Source organism: Tripterygium wilfordii, chromosome 4 (genome assembly GCF_013401445.1).
Source record: "Tripterygium wilfordii isolate XIE 37 chromosome 4, ASM1340144v1, whole genome shotgun sequence".
NCBI lineage: Eukaryota > Viridiplantae > Streptophyta > Magnoliopsida > Celastrales > Celastraceae > Tripterygium > Tripterygium wilfordii.
The window spans coordinates 1,490,275-1,509,492 of record NC_052235.1 but is presented as its reverse complement, the minus strand read 5'-3'; the positions used below and the strand labels follow the sequence as shown (position 1 = coordinate 1,509,492).

The 19,218-nt window shown below is 37.3% G+C and overlaps 4 protein-coding genes across 6 annotated transcripts; 1 reads left to right on the top strand and 3 right to left on the bottom strand.

Moving 5' to 3' along the window:
* Positions 1-587: 587 nt before the first annotated feature.
* On the bottom strand, positions 588-5,409 carry LOC119996528 (ankyrin repeat-containing protein ITN1-like). The gene is made up of 3 exons (XM_038843199.1): positions 4,735-5,409; positions 1,748-2,163; positions 588-1,595 (listed from the first exon to the last, which is right to left on the bottom strand). Exons 1-3 carry the CDS (start codon positions 5,183-5,185, stop codon positions 690-692), a joined length of 1,773 nt encoding a protein of 590 aa, XP_038699127.1. The 5' UTR covers positions 5,186-5,409; the 3' UTR covers positions 588-689.
* Positions 5,410-6,810: 1,401 nt separating this feature from the next.
* LOC119997364 (aquaporin TIP4-1) lies at positions 6,811-7,866 on the bottom strand. Its single transcript, XM_038844313.1, has 3 exons — positions 7,665-7,866; positions 7,353-7,591; positions 6,811-7,270 (listed from the first exon to the last, which is right to left on the bottom strand). The coding sequence occupies exons 1-3, from the start codon at positions 7,789-7,791 to the stop codon at positions 6,896-6,898; spliced, it is 741 nt and encodes a 246-aa protein (XP_038700241.1). The 5' UTR covers positions 7,792-7,866; the 3' UTR covers positions 6,811-6,895.
* Positions 7,867-9,402: 1,536 nt separating this feature from the next.
* LOC119997294 (probable lactoylglutathione lyase, chloroplastic) lies at positions 9,403-13,566 on the top strand. Of its 3 annotated transcripts, none has more exons than XM_038844204.1 (9): positions 9,403-9,610; positions 10,187-10,391; positions 10,491-10,615; positions 10,746-10,810; positions 11,295-11,507; positions 11,633-11,680; positions 12,201-12,308; positions 12,455-12,595; positions 13,309-13,566. In XM_038844204.1, the coding sequence occupies exons 1-9, from the start codon at positions 9,433-9,435 to the stop codon at positions 13,351-13,353; spliced, it is 1,128 nt and encodes a 375-aa protein (XP_038700132.1). In that variant the 5' UTR covers positions 9,403-9,432; the 3' UTR covers positions 13,354-13,566. The 3 variants fall into 3 exon arrangements, with proteins under 3 accessions (XP_038700132.1, XP_038700131.1, XP_038700133.1); XM_038844203.1 differs by lacking the exon at positions 13,309-13,566 and adding an exon at positions 12,708-13,302; XM_038844205.1 differs by lacking the exon at positions 13,309-13,566 and adding an exon at positions 12,708-13,302 and having other exon boundaries at positions 9,408-9,610; positions 10,198-10,391.
* Positions 13,560-14,904, bottom strand: LOC119996228 (VAN3-binding protein-like). Its single transcript, XM_038842790.1, has 5 exons — positions 14,762-14,904; positions 14,289-14,566; positions 14,148-14,197; positions 13,942-13,999; positions 13,560-13,865 (listed from the first exon to the last, which is right to left on the bottom strand). Exons 1-5 carry the CDS (start codon positions 14,902-14,904, stop codon positions 13,594-13,596), a joined length of 801 nt encoding a protein of 266 aa, XP_038698718.1. The 3' UTR covers positions 13,560-13,593.
* Between the last annotated feature and the right edge of the window lie 4,314 nt (positions 14,905-19,218).

Below are 19,218 nucleotides of genomic sequence, written 5' to 3'. Positions count from 1 at the left end.
TCAATAAAGCCCACGACGCATACTAATAGCTTCAGCTTGAAGCCCAGTTCGTTCAATAAAGCCCGCCTTAGTATGGAGTATGGACCCTTCTTGTAATAGCTAAGTCCAAGAAAGCCCACAATTGCGGAATGATTTCAGTCGCGCGGTGTCACCGGATTATAATCCGGTGTCTTGGTGGTGTTGATTTACTTGTTGAGTTGTTGTGCAACTCCGACATTGTCAATAAGTTAAGGTTTTTTCGCTGCAATCTTCCTGTACGAGTGTTTCTGTATCAAAATCAGCTTCTGAGCGGCAAGTGAGTGTACTCTTTCTTCCTATTTTTAATGTCCTGTGGAGCTTATGACATTTGGGTTCAGTTTTAGTTGTGTTCGACTCCTAAAGTCTGGTGGAATTAGCAATTGGTAACAGGTGTTTGACGAAATGCCTCAACACCCTTCATCAGCTTTATAGTTAATTTGATCATTAGTTTCTTAAGCCGGCCAAAGATTTTCTAGCTGCAGGAATTTTCTAGTGGCCTTGGAAGTCCTTGATGCATAAAATACATTAAGGAAAAAAGAAAGCGGGTGCCTGTCTATGCAATGTTACAGCTGAATAATGCACAATAATGCATGACTATGGTCCAGGGGTTCTGATGATACAAATTTGGCTAAAACTACATTAATTTTACAAATAAAAATAAATAGACACATCTAGTACAAGTGGTAGCCTTGATCAGAGCTATCAACATCCGAATTACTACTATAATCATTGTTACCATTTTTCATCGTTCGCAACTCCTCTACGTGACTGATGCTACTATTGGGGCTTTCTCTCTTCTTTTCCTTGCTTCTCTTCCACTCCCACTTCCTAATCCAATGCTTAGCCAATAACATCCCTAGACCCACAAATATGGCCAATGTGCACCCTCCTCCTATACCCACCACTGCCACCAACACCCACACCATCCCAGGCCGCCCTCGCGGCAACACTGTCCATACCGCCGCAATATAGGCAGCAGCCATAAAGGACAACGCCACCCACATTGCTTTATGTGTCACCACCAGTAATTTCATCATGGACTTCCTCTTATAGGGTATAATACTAACCAAGAAAATCACAATCCCAAGTGATAGAAACAATGCCACAATGTTACATACAAAAAAGACCTTAAAAGAAGTTTGTTTACCCAATATAGTCTTCCCACTCTGCTGATTGAAGCCTCCTGGAGGGTTTATGCCAGCGGCAAATGTAACAGTGGCAATCAGAACTGCCACTACAGTTATTGTGTTCCGTGCATTGCGAAGTCCCTCCTTTTGGATCTCTAGTTGCTTTGCCCTTCGGCGACGGTGGTGGTGGTGGTGGCGATGACGAGAATCAGGCAGTTTTGGGGAGTAATGCTCAATGGTTGGGCTATTAATGTTCTCATATACTTGTTGAATCTCCCGTGAAAATGGCCCCAATTGGTCACATCTCTTAGCTCCAGCTTCTTGTAATGCAGGAATAATCAAAAGAGCACCAGAGTTGCTTGCATCCGACTCCACAACGTCCAGAGCCGTATAGCCCTTCCGGTTTATGGCATTTACATCGATCCCCATCTTGAGCAGGTATATGACCATCTGATAAGAAATAGAATTCTTTTAGTATTCTTAACCAATGTGGGACACCAATCATACGATAACCCGAGTTTAGATCCATATTAGATGTCCAGAAAAAAAAATTTATATGGTATCATTCTCAGTTAACAAAACAATTTGTATGCAAATCTTACGGTTGAAAGTTTTCCAGCTGTTGCCATGTGCAATAGTGTATTGCCATCATTGTCAGGCAAGTTAATGAGCTTGATGATGTTAAGCGTCTCGGTTAAGTACTTGACTGCATCGTATTGGTTGTTCTTGACAGCAAGGTGAAGGACTGTTTCTCCATGTTTGGTTATAATCTCAGTAGATTCAAGACTCACAGATAGTATCTCATCAATGATGGCTACCCGGCCTTTGATTGCAGCCCAATGGAGCGGTGTTCGACCTTCATTGTCTTGTAAGCAAGAGAGATTAGGGTCTAACCTTAGCAGCTCCCTTGTTATGTCCAGGTGACCCTTGCTGCAACACAAGTGTAAAGGTGTGCACCCATTTATGTCCTTTTTCCTTGCAAAGTCTGGGCGTGCTTGTAGTATTAACTTCATAATGTCTGTGACAAATATTAATGGGAGGATTTGTTAAATGTAAAAAAATCAATACTATGCTTGCAAAGATAGTTATAGACTTTTCTTTTTTTTGTGTATGGGAGATAGTTGGGTGTCGGGGCTCTGCTGTAAAAAAATTACAGCAGGCCCCACTGTAATAACAATTTGAGACGAAAATTTTTTTATTTTATTTTGAAAAAATTATAGATATGTAGTTTATGGTCTAACGAATCCAACGATATATTTTTTGTTTAAAACAAAAATTATATGCTATATGAAAAATGCTTAACAATTTTAGACCGTCGGATATAAACTCAAAATTTTCGGTGTCTGGATCACGATGAATTTAATTTTTGTTTCTAACAAAAAATATATTGTTAGATTCGTTAGATCATAAACTATACATTTATAATTTTTTCAAAATAAAATAAAAAAATTTTGGGATCTAAATTACCTATAGCGGGATCTGCTGTAATTTTTATTACAGCAAACCCCTGCCACCCGAGATAGTTATAGACTTATAGTAATACTATTATCACTGATGGAAGTCGACAGTCAACGCGAAAGGACCACTACATTCATTACGGATTTACTGGGATCGCGAATCCATGTCCTTTGTGGCTGCCCATTTAAATGCAATTATTCCCTCTTTTTGTTATATAAACTCCCTTTGATATTGACAAGTGACAAGACAATCCTCAATAAAAAGTGTGTAACACCATTTTTTATGGGAATTACTAAATAATCGTACGTTTTATTAAATACACACAATAAAATTGTGATGAGACAAGTAAAGTTATAATTGCACCGTTTTTTGTCAGAGAGACAGTAGACATACTAATGATAGCACCGTTTTTTACAAAGTCTTGCTATTTGCACCCCTAAACCAACAATCATTAGTATGCCTACTGATGCAATTACAACTTTACTTGTCTCATCACAACTTTATTGTGTGTATTTAGTAAAAGGTACGTGTATTTAGCAATTTCCATAAAAAATGGTGTTACACTTTTGATTGAGGGTTGTCTTGTCACTTGTCAATGTAAAAGGGGATTTATATAGCAAAAAGAGGGGTGTCAATAGAAGCGTCGATTATTATTTGGGATATTCATTTTTTTAAAGATAAAAATCATAATAGAATAGTAATTTAATTTTAGGATTTTTATTTAATATAACATCTACTGTCTTTTCTAACCCGGTATTACATCATTCATGACATGGCATGCATCAAAACCCAAACAAAGAACAATAGTAGACCATAGAATGATTAAATTGACACCTAATTTACTAAGAGCACACGCGTCAGAAACTATAAAGCATAAACAGATTCTGCACTTTAATTTTAGACTTCTAGGTTGAGTTTTGAGTAGAATATTGTTCACATCAGTAAATTTAAACCGCAAGAGAAATAGTATTTTCATCCCAAAATTAGTAATCTCACCCCTATTTTTTAAATTTTATTTTTTTAATATTAATTTACATATGATCTGACATTTGATTCTTTCAATTTACATGTGATTTGATATTTAATTCTCATTCTAAAAATTAGTTTTCTCACCCTTATCAATTAATTAAAGTAAACTTATTTCATCACATCAAAGCATATGAAAATTATGGATTTAGGGTTGTTGCTGGGTTATTAAGGTTCGATAATAATGCATTGGCAAATGTTCAACAAGATTTGATTGGTGAGCTGAGAACATTTTGAGGTGAGTAATATATTGACCTATTTGGTGGTTATGAGCGTGCACATCCACAACTCACTGACTCCGTATGGAGAACAACTTACATCATACATTAAATGTATCCGATAATTTACATTGATGTGATACAATAAGTTTATTTTAATTAATTGATAAAGGTGGAAAAACTAGTTTTTAGAATGAGAATCAAATGTCAAATCACACAAAAATTGAACAAATATCAAATTATATGTAAATTAATATTAAAAAATAAAATTAATTATTGGGGGTGGGATTACTAATTTAGGGGGTGGGAATACAATTTCTCAAATAATAAATCTCTCTAAAAGCCTATTCATAACTTTTTACACAATATTTAATGAAATATTATACTAGTTTTTATTTTTTTCTCTCTCTTCCTCTCATTTTCCCTCATTCTCAACAACCACATTATTAAACATTCAATATAAATATATAAATATTACATGACAAAATAATAAATAATAAATAATTGAATACTGAATAAAATAATTATTATAATTATTTATATGATATGTTTAGGTTTAAGAAAATATTAATGTCAAATTATTTATTTTTAAAAATATGGTAGGATTTTATGTTATAATAGTTGTAAAATAAATTGAGTTAAATCAATACGACTATAGAAATGAATGTTTAAATTATTCAAAGAATGATTTAGAATATCTGATGTCTTGAGGTACTGTTAGCCAAACAGTAAATTTGTAGAAAGTGAATTTTTATTTTTCAATAGCGTTACATATTCCTAACAAATTCAACCATAACATGTAATTAAACAGCATCTCAACATAATACTGTTATGACCGGTTATAGAATAAATTGTTAGGGATATATAGAGTTTTCGTTTATTTTTACCTGTATGCCCTCCAGAAGCAGCAACATGAAGCGAAGTAGTGAGTGCATCCACCTCCGACGTCAACAAAACCGGATAATTCAACAAATGCTTGACCACATCAAGTCTCCCTCTCTCACAAGCCACAAACAGCACGCTTTGGCCTCGTGTGTTGAATTTATACACAAGCCATGGGTCAGTCTCCACCAAAACCCTCATAATCTCTGACCTCCCTTCTCTACATGCCTCATGCAGTGGAGTCTCCATACTGTCGTTCTCTGCGGCCACCAGTTCTGGTCGAAGTTTCACAATCTCTGCTGCCAATTCCACATGCCCGTATCGAGCGATCAAATGGAGGATTGTGTTTGAAGATCCAGGAAGTGTTTGATTGATAATGTTTTCATCTTCTTGAATTAAAGTATGGAAGGCTTGTGTGTCGCCTCTCAGGATTGTTTCTTGCAGCCGTCGATCCATTTTTGAGGTTTGCTAATGCTAGCAATGAGGACTAATGAGGTGGGGAATTGAAGCAGTACGTAGATAATTAAATATGGGGCTTGGAGACTGGCGTTGTCTTTAATTTCTATGATTGAAGCTACCTTGAAATTTCTCCGTAAAGGTCACACACGAATTGAAGCATGTACTCTATTATTTTGTTTATACATAGTTTACAATATTGACCATTAAATCAGTGAAGCTGTTTTAGTCTTGCTAGGCATTGAATGTATTTCAAAAAACTTTGTGGTATGGCTTTTTGCACGTGGGTCACTGCGTTTGTACGGGGCCGACACATCCTCATGTTAATGGCTCACCTGTGTATATTCAATTATTAAGAGGAGTAAATCTTAATTAACTTATTTTTAGGCCAATTCATAACATGGTAGCATCTATCAAAACTATAATTCCACACGTCAGTTTAGCATAACTCATCTAATTGACTTATAAACAAAGTTCATTCCCTAAGTTCATTCCCTCTTACATTAATAATGTGTTTTCTTGGTTTAAGTACCATTGACGACCCTCTCTCGTCAACAAGGTATTTTCTTGAACTAAGTATCATTGAGTATACGGTCCATACAAATTAAAGTCTTGTGTGGTGTCAACTTTAACAAAATCCATATTTAGGGTAGAATTAATGCAGGTGTACGATAGCATCAATATTTATCAGCAATTTTTGAGCAATTAACAACAATTTGATTTGTCTAATTTCTTTTGTTTGAGAAACACACAAATCATGGGGAGAAAAATGAAGAATATATTGAACCCAATGGGGAAGAAACTCGGAAATTTCGAAGAAGTAATGGTGATTCAGTGATTCTAGTTGTAATTTAATATGGCATGACGACCCATCTGACGCCACCATGATTTGCAAACTGGCCCGATTGTTAATATGAAAAGGATGTGGGTCATGCCCACTATCCTTAGAGACCCAAGGCCCGAAGCAAGTCCATTAGCCTGAATGATCGGCCCAGGTAATTGTTTGGCAAGCCCATGGAGCAAGAGGACTCATAATTTAAAAAGACTCGATGTACAATATTTTTGTCATAGTTGCTAGATAATAAGGCAAATGCAGGTCGATTTGTTTTTACTGCATTGACAGTAACTAAATTTACACGGTTTGTTTCCCCTAATCCTAACAAGTGGGTTAAATCCAACTCATAAAGTTAGTAAAAAAACTTAATTGTTTGTTAGGAATGGGTTTTGTCTATATAAACCAATTATATCTGTTTTGGGATTTTGATTATTGTGAATACATCGGATTATACTCAGGAGTTTTTTTTCTCTGAAACCTAATAAATGGGCTGAGCTCAACTCACCAAGCTAGGAAAAAAGTCTAATTGTTTGTTAGGAGTGAGCTTTATCCATATAAAATCATTGGTAGACTTGTGTCTAATCAAATGGGACTTCTATGTTCTTAACATGTTACGGAAATCTTCAGCAAGTACATGTAATTTCATGCACAGGTTCAATAGGAATCCAACGCATAATTTTCAGAGAGAATGAAGGCTCCCTCTTAGGCTTTTTTTATTTATTTATTTATTTATAAGAGTTAATACATATATGTAGTGCATACAATCTATAACTAATATTCGATATGAAAATAGAAGGAAACTTCAAATTTTATTATTTTTTTAATATATGGAAAACACGAAGCTGCGAAAGTGAATTTTAGGGGGAGTGAACAAGTTAATAGATATCTTCACCGCCGATAGGAATATGAGATCTGACAATGAAGAAATTTTCATAGATGAACCCAGCAAGCCCACCACCAATGAGTGGTCCAACCCAATAGACCCAGTGGTCAGTCCAGTACCAGCTTACAAGAGCAGGCCCAAAAGATCTTGCTGGGTTCATCGAAGCACCTGAGAAAGCTCCACCTGCTAATATGTTGGCTCCAACAACAAATCCAGTCAAGGTTGGGCCCAGCCCATCAAGAGCCCCCTTCTTTGGATCCACCATTGTAGCATACACCGTGAACAGCAAAGAAAACGTCAGCACGATTTCCCACACCACTCCTTGAACTTGCCCGACCCCACTCGCCAGTGTATGTACCGGAGTACTCTGCAGCCATAACAAAATTAAATTAAATTAAATAATTATGAAAAAAATCGATCATTTATTTATTAGGTGACTGAGTAGTTACCAATCCACCAGTAAGATATTTGAGGAGAATACAAGCAGCTGAAGAGGCCAACAATTGGTCAATCCAGTAGAGAATGGATCGGATGACTGTGATGTGACCACCGGCTAGAAGGCCAAGCGTAACCGCTGGATTGAGATGGCCACCCGAAATGTGGCCAGCGGATATCATCACTGCCACAACAAGCGCATGTGCCACGGCTACGGCGAATAACCCCACAAGACTATCCCCTAGTAGCCTATCTGTGTGTGTATATATATCAGTAAATAATAAATAATAATAGTAATAATAGGGTGTTTGGTATTACGTACGTACCGGCGGTGATGGCGGATCCAACGCCGGCAAACACAAACAAAAAGGTCGTGATAAACTCGACAACGAGGGCTTTGATGCAGTCGGGCTGGATGGCCTCTTGGTGGGAACCTAAAGCAATTTTCGCCATATCTGCTCTGCAAGAAGAGGAAGAGGTTTAGAGACTTTACTAATATATGCAAATATTGTGCCAATGTCTATGATACACACTGTCTTTTAATCTTTATATAGAAACAGCTCACAAGTTGCACTTAATTTGTTTTGGATATTAAGTGGTGTGTTTTTAAATAACTATTTTAATACAATATAGATTGAAGGGACTTTTGAGGATTTATCCATTTGTTTTTGGTTTTATCGGGTGAAGTGACTGCACGTTGCCACGTTCTGGCGCAATTGTTTAGCCAAATTACATGGATGCCCCGCTGGCCATTGACCTGGAATTTTTATTATTTTTTTACATGTCATTAGATCCACTTGATCGCCATGACTACCTTCGCACTTGTTATTAAAAATATGGTGCATCCATGTATTATTATGTATAAATGAATCCACCAAGCATAAATCCTGCAGATCCCAACATATGTAAGAGAACGTCATTATGTGTAACACATAGAGAAAGTCATTGCTTGCATATTAATCTATAGACACACATATATTATATTTGGCTATTTGCATATATATGGGTTTTCTTATTTGTTTTTCAATATTAATAATATAAACGTTAATGTACCCACTAAGGCATATACAATTATACATGCACTGCTTTTCCAACTGTACATGTAGGGTGTAGATTTTTTTTTTATTTTATTTTTTCATATGAGGGCGTAGGGTATAGAGTTTGGTTGTCATATTGTTCATTCTTCTCAATTATTTCTTTACCGTGCATGGTTATGCATATAGAGACATTTTAAAAAGTTTGCCTTCACTATTTTAAGAAATATACAAAGTACGTAATTCTAACTCTTGAAATCACAATTTAATGGAAAGGCAATGCAAATCAATTTCATTGAAACCACGTAATAATTAATTTCTTTTCCGTTTTTTGCAAGCTCGTCTTCAAGAAGATCATATACGAAGTGGGTATCATCCTCCAGATCATTATCTTGATTTGAATCAGTGTGGTTTGTAATTTGTTTTTACTTGTGCCAGGGAAAAAAAAAAAAACCGAAGTGGGTATAACTCAGAAGAAACAAATTAATGTTGAGACAGAAAGAATCAATATGAATAATTTCTTGCCCTCTAGTTAGCTAGGCCATAAATTTTTTTTAACATTTCGATTTCGTTGACTTTGGCAATTAGTTTCCATTTTTATTCGGTTGCTCATCCGTAATAGATAATATTTGCATTTGGAATAATAGATGAGCATGCGAGGCCTGCCTTTGAATTATACGGTGCAGAATCGTCATGTCATGTCCCTACCATTGCAAAAAAGTGATTCCTCCCTCCTCTGTCATCTACTTCATCATGTCATGATTAAAATATAAGAAATATAGTGTTCGATGACTCAAAAGCAAGGTTGTCCAACTTGGATTCTTTATGGAAATGAATATTCAAAATCGTTTATAATATTAATTTGTATTTAAAATATATCATAGAGTAACATGGTCCATGTATGAAGCCCAGAATGGATTTGGATCCAAAAGAATAAATGGCCCCTTGGGTTACTCTTTCACAGGCCCATCAAGTGCTCAGTGGCCCACTCATATCATATCGGAATTCGGATATACAAAATGCACAAACCAACTGACAAAGCGGTAGAGAGAAGCAGAAAATGCTAACAACGCTACCAATTGCTCCATCTCCTGCTCCAATGAATCTCCCGCCACATGTCCATTCTCGTTCCTATAGACCTCCTACATCGTTTTGTCTTCGTAGTGAAAGCGGTACTCACAACGCCTCTTCAAACTCCAATGCTTCCCGCAGAATCGCTCTATTTCAACTCGGGGCTGGTAAGTATAAATCCATTGAAATAAAGTTTTTTTGCTTCTTTTTTCTTTGTCATCTGCGATGTACATTCCCCTGTTTGGTTGCCGATAAAAGTGAAAAAAATATGAGAGAAAGGAATTTGAAGTTTGAACTAGCCGCCTGGTTTGTTAGCCGGCTTTAAATTCTTATGTTTCAATCAAACAGCGTTGGTATTGGTTAGGTATTTAGTATTTACAACCCTAGTCACGAACATGTCTGCTTATGGTGTCCCCTTTCTTTTTTCACAAATGCTTGTGGTGGTTATTTCTTTGTTTGCAATGATTTCTCTTATCCTTTATTAGGGATTTCCATCTTTTATATTACGAATTAATCTGCAGGAATTATATATCTTGTTTTTATGGCATTGCCGCTGCATTTTGCATTTTCTTATTAAGGATTTGGGTTGGGCGATTGGAATTTTATTTCCCCCACCTCCTTTTCGGCCATTGACGAGACAAAGTGATTAGACATCGAATCTAGCTTGATCCACCTAGAAATATTTGCTCAGAGAGGGGGGTATGTATATTTTCTGTGCTAATACACTTTCGTTGTTTATCTAGCTATTCCTCAGTTGCAGCTGTTTGGTGTAGCACCTACTAAGTTACCCAGAGCTGAGGGAAACACCACGGAGGTTGGCATCTATGGAGATATGGCTTTTGCGAGTACTGCTGTAACAGAGCAAAATCTACTAGAGTGGGTGAAGAATGACAAGAGAAGAATGCTCCATGTTGTTTACCGTGTTGGAGATCTGGACAAGACGATTAAGTACGTCCTTTTACTGCTAAAATAATTTGTAGTTTATGCCTTTCTTATCAGTGATGCTCGGTTGACAAGAGGCTTATAATTAGCATGTGGTAATCACAGATTTTATACTGAATGTTTGGGGATGAAGCTGCTTAGAAAACGTGACGTACCCGAGGAAAAATATGCAAATGCTTTTCTTGGATATGGGCCTGAAGATTCCCATTTTGCTGTTGAGCTAACTTATAGTAAGTCCTCTTCCTATTCAATTTATCGCTGCGATATGCATCACCTTAGATGATGTTAACTATTTTTCGGCTATTAGATAGTTTTTAACATTTTGTCTTGCTGGCTTATAATTTGAGAAAACGGTGGCAGATTATGGAGTTGACAAGTATGACATTGGAACTGGATTTGGCCATTTTGGTGTTGCAGTAGAAGAGGTACGTTTGTACTCCGATCACTTACTTTTCAAGTAAAATAGCTGCCCCAACCATCCAGCTTTGCGTAAGTATGAATGTTCATTCATATGGAGAATGAGGAACATGTTGTGTCTCCAAAGATTCCATTTTGCATGACATTTATATAAAGGATACATAGGGACTAAAATATTTCAATTTGAATCCCGTAAGTTTACACGGATTCTACTTTGAATAAAGAAGACAAGAATAGATGAGGCAATTTGTTGAGTTTACTAGGCCTTCTTAACAGGCCATCAATTTAGACCTTCCCAGATACTCCATGATGCCATTTTCTTTCATGGAAATTTATCTCTTTGTATGAGATTAGTTTCCTGGGAACAGCTGCGCATCTTGAATGCTTTAGTTTTAAGTCCTTTTGGCTTGCCAAAACTCATTACTGATATTTCATATGTCTGATTAGTGATCGTTCTTCGTACTTATTTCCTATTCTGATATATTTGTATAGGTCTCCAAAACAGTAGATCTTGTGAAGGCAAAAGGTGGTAAAGTTACCCAAGAACCTGGTCCTGTCGAAGGTGGAAGTACCATTGTTGCCTTCATTGAGGATCCAGATGGTTATAAGTTCGAGCTTTCGGAGAGGGGGCCTACACCTGAGCCTCTTTGTCAAGTAATGCTTCGAGTTGGTGACCTTGATCGGTCGATAAATTTCTACAAGAAGGTAGCTTCCAAATTGTATTCTGTTCAACTCCTTAAGCAATAGTTTAAGTAGGTATGATTAATTCTTCAGCTGTCACTATCATAAACTGCTTGGGCTAATTTCGTTCTCCGTTCCTGATTTGGAAGGCTTTTGGAATGGATCTCCTTGGCAAAAGGGATAACCCCGAGTACAAGGTGATTTGCACTGTCTGTCAGCAATAATAAATTGGCTTTTCAAGGTCACTTTTCTTTGTTTATGCCTGTGGAATAAATGTGTCCATATTAGTCTAAATGTATCTGATGCTGTAAATGTATCCTTAATAAGTAATGACAAACAGACAAAGTATGCAACTGCCACGATTGTGGAGTTTCTAAATCTTAAGCTTTGCTCTCTTGCAGCAACCCAGTAATAGGTTTGGTGTAAGAAGATTTTAGCTTTAGGGAATTTTCTAAGTGGGAGTAAGGTTTGCGTACATCTTGCCAGTCTCCACCCACTACGGGACCTTGTGCACGGGTGTTGTTTACATATCAACTACCATTTGCGCAGTCCATATGTTCCCCGTGGCCCATACTTACACTCTTGGGCTCACTACTGTCAATGGAAGAAATTTTTCTATGTGAAAGCCTTTCTGTTTCTCACAATCTATTTTCATGGAATCATGGATTTCCTTCGGTATTACAACTTTGGTTAATTTTTAGTTGTTCTTCCTTTTAGTATACCGTAGCCATAATGGGCTATGGTCCTGAAGACAAAAATGCTGTGTTGGAGCTGACATATAACTATGAGGTCACTGAATACAGTAAAGGAAATGGCTATGCACAGGTGAATTATTTACCATTTCCTGCAATGTATTGCCAGTTATATGATTTTGAGCTTTTGTTTGACTTGTCGACTCAGATTATTGCTATGAGAGTCTTTTTTGTCCTCAGAAGGCCTTTTTTTTATGTAATTTTGTATGGGAATGCCAGATTGCAATTGGCACGGATGATGTTTATAAGTCTGCAGAAGCAATCAAGCGGTGTGGAGGAATAATTACTCTTGAACCTGGAGCCCTGCCAGTTATCAACACGAAAATCACTGCATGTTTGGACCCTGATGGTTGGAAATCAGTATGTTTTCTATCTCATTCATGTTAGGGAGATTGGGAACTACTGAACTAGATCAGTCTTGATTCTTTGCTAGCATAAAGTGCGTAGCACTGAATCCAAGGTGCTTCTGCAGGTTCTGACCAGTTTACCTTTCGCATATTATCAAACGTCACCACATCTGCCTACATACAATTTACAGAGGGACTGATGTATATCATGCTTAGACACGGGATTTGAATATCTGAACCAACCTCTAACTTGATTCTTTTGTGCAGTGCTCTAGTTACTCATATTCACCACTTCCTAGCTAGTGACACATTTTTTTTATTAAGTTGGGATCTAAATGAAAATAGTCCTGACTACATTTTTCTGCAACATATAAGTAACTAAACTAGTCAATTATTTAAAGAAACATGTAGAATTGTATAGAGTTCTATAGACTTCTTTTCTAGTTTTTGTAAGTGTGAAGTGTGGAAAACTGAGCCAGACAGAACTAATTCCTTAATGGCGCTACCGTTTGACTAGTCATGGTAGATTTCTCAACTGGCTCATGTCATTGTCAACCGATGGTTTTATACTACGTTATCAAGATACCATGTTAAAATGATGCATTCTAACAATCTCATTACCGACATATCTCGAGCAATAGTTGTTTCTTTGGATGATTTTTTTAAAGCTACATTGCCAATTTGCATGATCTGATTTTTCACTACCTTTGTATTTTCCTTTGGCAGGTCTTTGTTGACAATACTGATTTTCTCAAGGAATTAGAAAGTTAGAATGAGCAAACTATTACTGTAGATGCCGCACCTCACAGAATTCAATCAATTCACCAATAGATTCGTGACAAATTTATCCATTAAATTCATTCCTTCTGCTGAGCGTTTTATGTGTTTTCTATATAGAAATCTCATGCCAGAATTCTGCAATGCTCCTTTGTAAATCTTCTCCTATGTATAGTAATTAACATGATCCAACATGACCATTGTTCAGCGCTTGCTCACTTATTGTCTGCGAAGTTAGAGATACACATTATATCTTTTACCAATTTTTAAACATGAAATTCTGGTTTCCCCATGATCAAAATATGATCTGAAGTATGGTATGTTGGCACAATTCAACATACACTGGATTCCCTCAATCCACATATGCTTCTCACCTTTACTTTTGCACTCAAATTCTATTATTCTGTCAGCTGTTATTATCCCGAAGTAAGCTTTCTGTTCACTACCGTCATCAATTTCTCTTCTGGGCCATGCCGGGACATCACTTTGTACTCCTGAGATTGCATCTGCGATCACCACATGCTATGAATTAGTTGATGGGTCAACAAAAAAGGTGCGCAATGAGTATAAAAATTTGCTTACACTTCTTCTTTTTGGTGAATGCTACCGCCATATACTTACTTTTCATCTTAGCTACTACCTGTATGTTTCCAAGGAGTGAGAAGAATCAAATTACTAAAGATTTTTTTCCAATGACAGGAGTAAAAATGGGTAAAGATGAGAAACCAAAAAATGATAGGGATTTGCGATTTTGCTGCAAAAGCTTCCGAGTTATAATAAATAGCCACCTGCCATTTGGAATTGATGTTGAAGGAAACTTGCTTCCAGTGGAGAGCTCCTGCCATCAAATTTTTTGTAAGGGTGAGTGCCAATGAAAGCCCCGCAAAGGTTTGGTAATTGCAATTCAGTACTGAAGTTGTGTAGTAGACCTTTCCTTGTACGTTTGAGAAGTTCACCTCCGCTACAGGCGAAGTTCAATGCTGTTGAGATGTTTGATTCTCTGCATTCTTCAACCTTTTCCTCTGCCAGAACAAATGTTGTTGCTGGATGCCCCTTTTGAAGCCTTGCTCTTAAGGTGGCAGCTCCTCGTAATGCTGCATTAATGAATCTATGTTTATATTGAACCTTGCTCTGAATCAAATGACATCTCAAGGAAAGGTCCCTGGATTTGATGGCCTTAATGTTTTTCCCATCATTAATCCATATGCTTAGTTAAATTTCAGTGGTTTCCATATTAAGCTTGGCCATGTGGCAGGCGATTACACATTCTAGCTGATGTATTAATGGTCTTACTGAGATCCTGCTCTCGCTCCTCCATCTGCTTCTGTCTCTCTATTCTCTCTAATGTTTGATTGATTGAGATGCTCTCAAGTCTGATACAGCAAGCAGATTTATCAATCACTGAATCTCTCCATCCCTAGCGTCCAATCTCAATGGCAAAAGATGGAGCCACACGTGAGTATCAGAGATTTGTTCCACGATCCGCGTTGCGGTCTTTCCGATCGGGACTGTCTCACTGGCGATCTCGCGGTGGTACCACTCCATGTTCATGCGGCACCATACGATCCTACCGTCGGAGATCACCTCGTTCCTCAAACAGATCCTCGCTCTCGCTCCTCCATCTGCTTCTCTCTCTATTCTCTATTATCTATTCTGTTTGATTGTCTGATACAACAAGCAGATTTATAAATCCCTAAATCTCCCCATCACTAGCGTCCAATCTCAATTGCCAAAGATGGAGCCAGAGGTGAGTATCAAAGATTTGTTCCATTCGCGTTGCGGTCCTTCCGGTCTGGACTGTCTCACTGGAAATCTCGCGGTGTTACTACTCCATGTTCATCCGGCACCATACGATCCTACTGTCGGCGATCATCTCGTTCTTCACGGAGGACCAGGAGTCTCCATTCGCGAACTAGTCTGGGGCGGCAGGATCCACGGCTTCAACTTCTCGCTTTGCGGAGCTCCTCCCTGCCACTGCGAGGATTTTTCAGGTCAACAGCAAGATTTTCGCTGTTAAAAGGCGTGTATCACTGCCGTCGTCGCCTGATCTGGACTCGGTTATCGAGCAACTCAACTCTGCTTGTGAGGGCTACTCCTCCGCGCTTGTGAAGCGGTGCTTTGCTTTTTGTCCATGTGTCTCTCAGGTGAGCTACATAGTTATTGCGCACCTTCCTCTTTTCTGGTCTTTTTTTGTGGCTAATTTAACTGGTATCTCGTTTTCGAGGTGGAGAGGTTCACAATGACTTTTATTTAGGGTTCCATAGCAGAAGTTCTAGTGGTATATAGTTAACGTGGATCACATTACGCACATTGCGGTGTGCTCTGCTTCGTTTTGAGAAAACTTGATATTAATGTTATCTTGACCTGTGCTAGATTCCTTATCCTTTACTTGTTTAATTACCAACAAATACATATTTGATACATAATGCAGGTTCGTATTTGAACTTTACTTAAGATAATTGCTCAATTTCGCTATAGTAATTTCATAATCTCTCTGTGTTTCTCAATTTATTTTGCAATGTTCATTGAGTTGGATTTATTCTCCTGGAAGCGTAGGTAGCAGCATCACGATATTGATACATAATGCTGGTTTGTATTTCAACTTTTTATAAGATAATAATTGCTCAATTTCAACATAATAATTGCCTAATCTCGCTGTGTTTCTCAATTTATTTTGCAATGTTCATTACATAGGTTTTATTCTTATTTTATGGTCCTTAATTCCACAAGCAAGAAAAAAATGAAGCTCTAGTAACCTTCTCTTCCATATCATTTCATTAGTATGCTATGGACTGTATGTGCTAGTGTTAGTTCTTTGAATACAGTCCTTGGTCCACATAAAAGGTGATGATGATGCTGAGTGTTATTCAGAGTTACTCTTGTTTTTTCTCTCCATTGATGGGATTTAGAAACTGTTCTTGACTAGGCTTTTTTCTCATTTACTGAATGGTAGTTTTCTTGAGATGTTGAAGTATTATTTTAAATTTAAGTTGTTATCATATGTACTGAATGATTGCACTTCAACCATGTTTTAAGTTTAAATTTAAGTTGTTCTGCTGGAAAATCTATTGACATTGGGTTTAGGCTGGTTAAACTTAGACATGATCGTGAACATGCTTAAAAGAGCCCAGAATATGTATGATGGATAAAGGTTCCGAGCTAGCAGCCTGGCACATGACATGTCTCCTACAGGAGTTCTTGTTGAAAACAACACAAAGGAAATGATGCAGATGAGTTTTAGTATGACATGAAGAGATGTAGCAGAAAAGAATTGTTGGGAGTGCAAAGGCAACTATGCCATGGTCTGATAAGGATTTCTTATGATATCATGATTATCTAGTTACCAGTTGGACATTATTTTTGTTTAATTTGGTAATCTCACTTCTTCGGTTGTTTTGCCCATCATTATACTCTGGGGAGTCGGGACCATTGTTTTGAGTAGAACAAGTGATGACGTGATGTCGTTTTCGTCCATTTAGGTTCCATCAAGAAATTTCCTGCCTATATTACATTTGATCTTTATATAATACCTGATAAAACTACTAGTTGCAACTCTTATTCTAGATTTTGACATCTGGATCAAAACCTTTACTTCTCTTATATTACCTGCAGTATTTATCTTTAATAAAGCAATGATATAGCTAATTCATTCAGTATATATATAATCATTATCATCATCCAAACCTTGCGTCAAATTATTTGGATTCGACTACAGGACTCTATGGGAGACATTAGAGAATCCACTATCCACTGGTTTGGATAATTCCTTCAGTATATATTTATGGGTTCTCAAATTGTTGTGATCTTTATGGGTAGAATGACTGCTGAACAACTGTTACTCCATTTCGAGTTCTTATTTTACAATCCATCTGTGATTTTGTTTATTCTTTTTTTCATATTTGCTCTATAATTTTTTGCTTTTTAGATATATACTTTTAACATCTCGAGTTTAGGGTTTAGGTATATGGAACGATTTGCTTCGGGGTCTGCTGTGATGTATACTTTGCCATGGTATGAATATTCATTTCTGATTGCATTCTGTTTCCTCTCTTTTTTTGGGTATTATGGTTTTGTGGTTGGGGTGTGTTTGTTTGTTCTTGTTTTTTCGGGACTAATTGCGTTTGATAAAACTGTAATGGGTCTCTTTAAATTCCTCGAAATGCTATAATCTTATGGCCTTTAGGTAAGGGCACTTGTAATGGTAAAGTATTATTGGGTCAACAAAAATGTTGTCTGATGTGATTGTATTGTAAAACGTGTTTTGTTTATATGGTTGTATTGGGAGAAGTGTTTTGTTGATGTGAATATGTTGATATTTTGTGTTTTGGTGTAGTTTTGTTGTGGATAATATGGAGGAATGGAATGTTGTTGGCCTCCATATTGGGGGTGAGAAGAGAAAGTATATAGAAATTTGTGTTTTACTGATGTAGCTGTATTGGAAGATGTATTTTGCTGATGTGGCAGTATTAGAATACATGTTTGACTTACTTTTTGTGTAATAGAGGTGGGACTTAGGATTAATTTTGTTAAGGACATTAACACCCAATTATAGAACAATTTTAATGTGCCTAAGTTCTTTTTGGGCTTTTAGATCATCATAATGGGCCTCAACAACTATTAACGACAATGGGCCGAAAGCCCAATTGTAATGGGCCTAAGTTCCACGAAAGGCCATGTTGCATAGATAATTTTAACGACAATGGGCCCACTAGATTGGGCCGGGGCCAAAACTCAATGGGCCCAAGTTCTAGAAAGGCCCAAGTTAAACTGTCAATAGGCCCAAGCCCAATCGTAATGTACTTAGTAAACTTTATTACTTTAATCAACAATTGTTATTGACCATGGACAAAAGCCCAATTGTAATGGGCCTAAGTTCCATTAAAGGGCATGTTGACTAAGTAAGTTTAAAGACAATGGGCCCTCTCGATTGGGCCGAAGCCAAAGCTTAATGGGCCCAAGTTCTAGAAATAGTTATACGGTCAATGGGCCAGTTTTATGGGCCCTAGCCCAATTGTAATGTACTTATGGGCCTAAGTAAACTTTAATTACAATGGGCCTAAATAATTTGATATGTAACGGGCATGATATATTGGGCCAAAGCATAAGCTTAATGGGCCTAAGTTCTATAAAGGCCCACAGTTCTAATGACAATCAAGTGCCGAAAGCCCAATCTTAATGGACCTAAATAATTTAGTGCCAATGGCCCATTACAGAAAGCCCAATAAATTTTTGATGGGCCTAAGTTTTCAGGCCCATTTCGGAAAGTCCAATAGCTATTGGTTCATGGGCCAAAATAATTTTTGATGGGCCTAACTTCTATGAAGGCCCGTAATGGGCTATTAAATCCATTCCTGGCCCACACAATGTTTTAATGGGTATTAGGCCGAAAATCCCAACTTACAACATGACCAAAACCAGCGGAATCAATTTAATTTGGCCCATATAATTTTCGCAAAAATAGGCCGAAAGATGCATTAAATAGGCATTTCTGTATGACCACTTTAATAGACTGAAAGCACAACTTTAATGGGACTATCCCATAAAGGCCAACCATTATAGTCCTAACGTAATGGGTGAAGTTCTATATTAACGGGCAATTAACAGCAATCTAGTTGGGCCTTCTCTATGCAGCGTCTTAAATACGATATGACAAAACTCACACACAAAACCATGGAGTTAACGGGATACGGAACAACTCACCTACACCAAATCTTGGAGTTGACGAAATAGAGGATAAGCAAAACGTATGCAGTACAACAAGATAAACAACATCCATACACAACGGATGGGTAAGAGATATGTAAGATGTACGCAAACTTTACTCCAACATAAAGTTAGAGAAAAACAGAATATAATAAG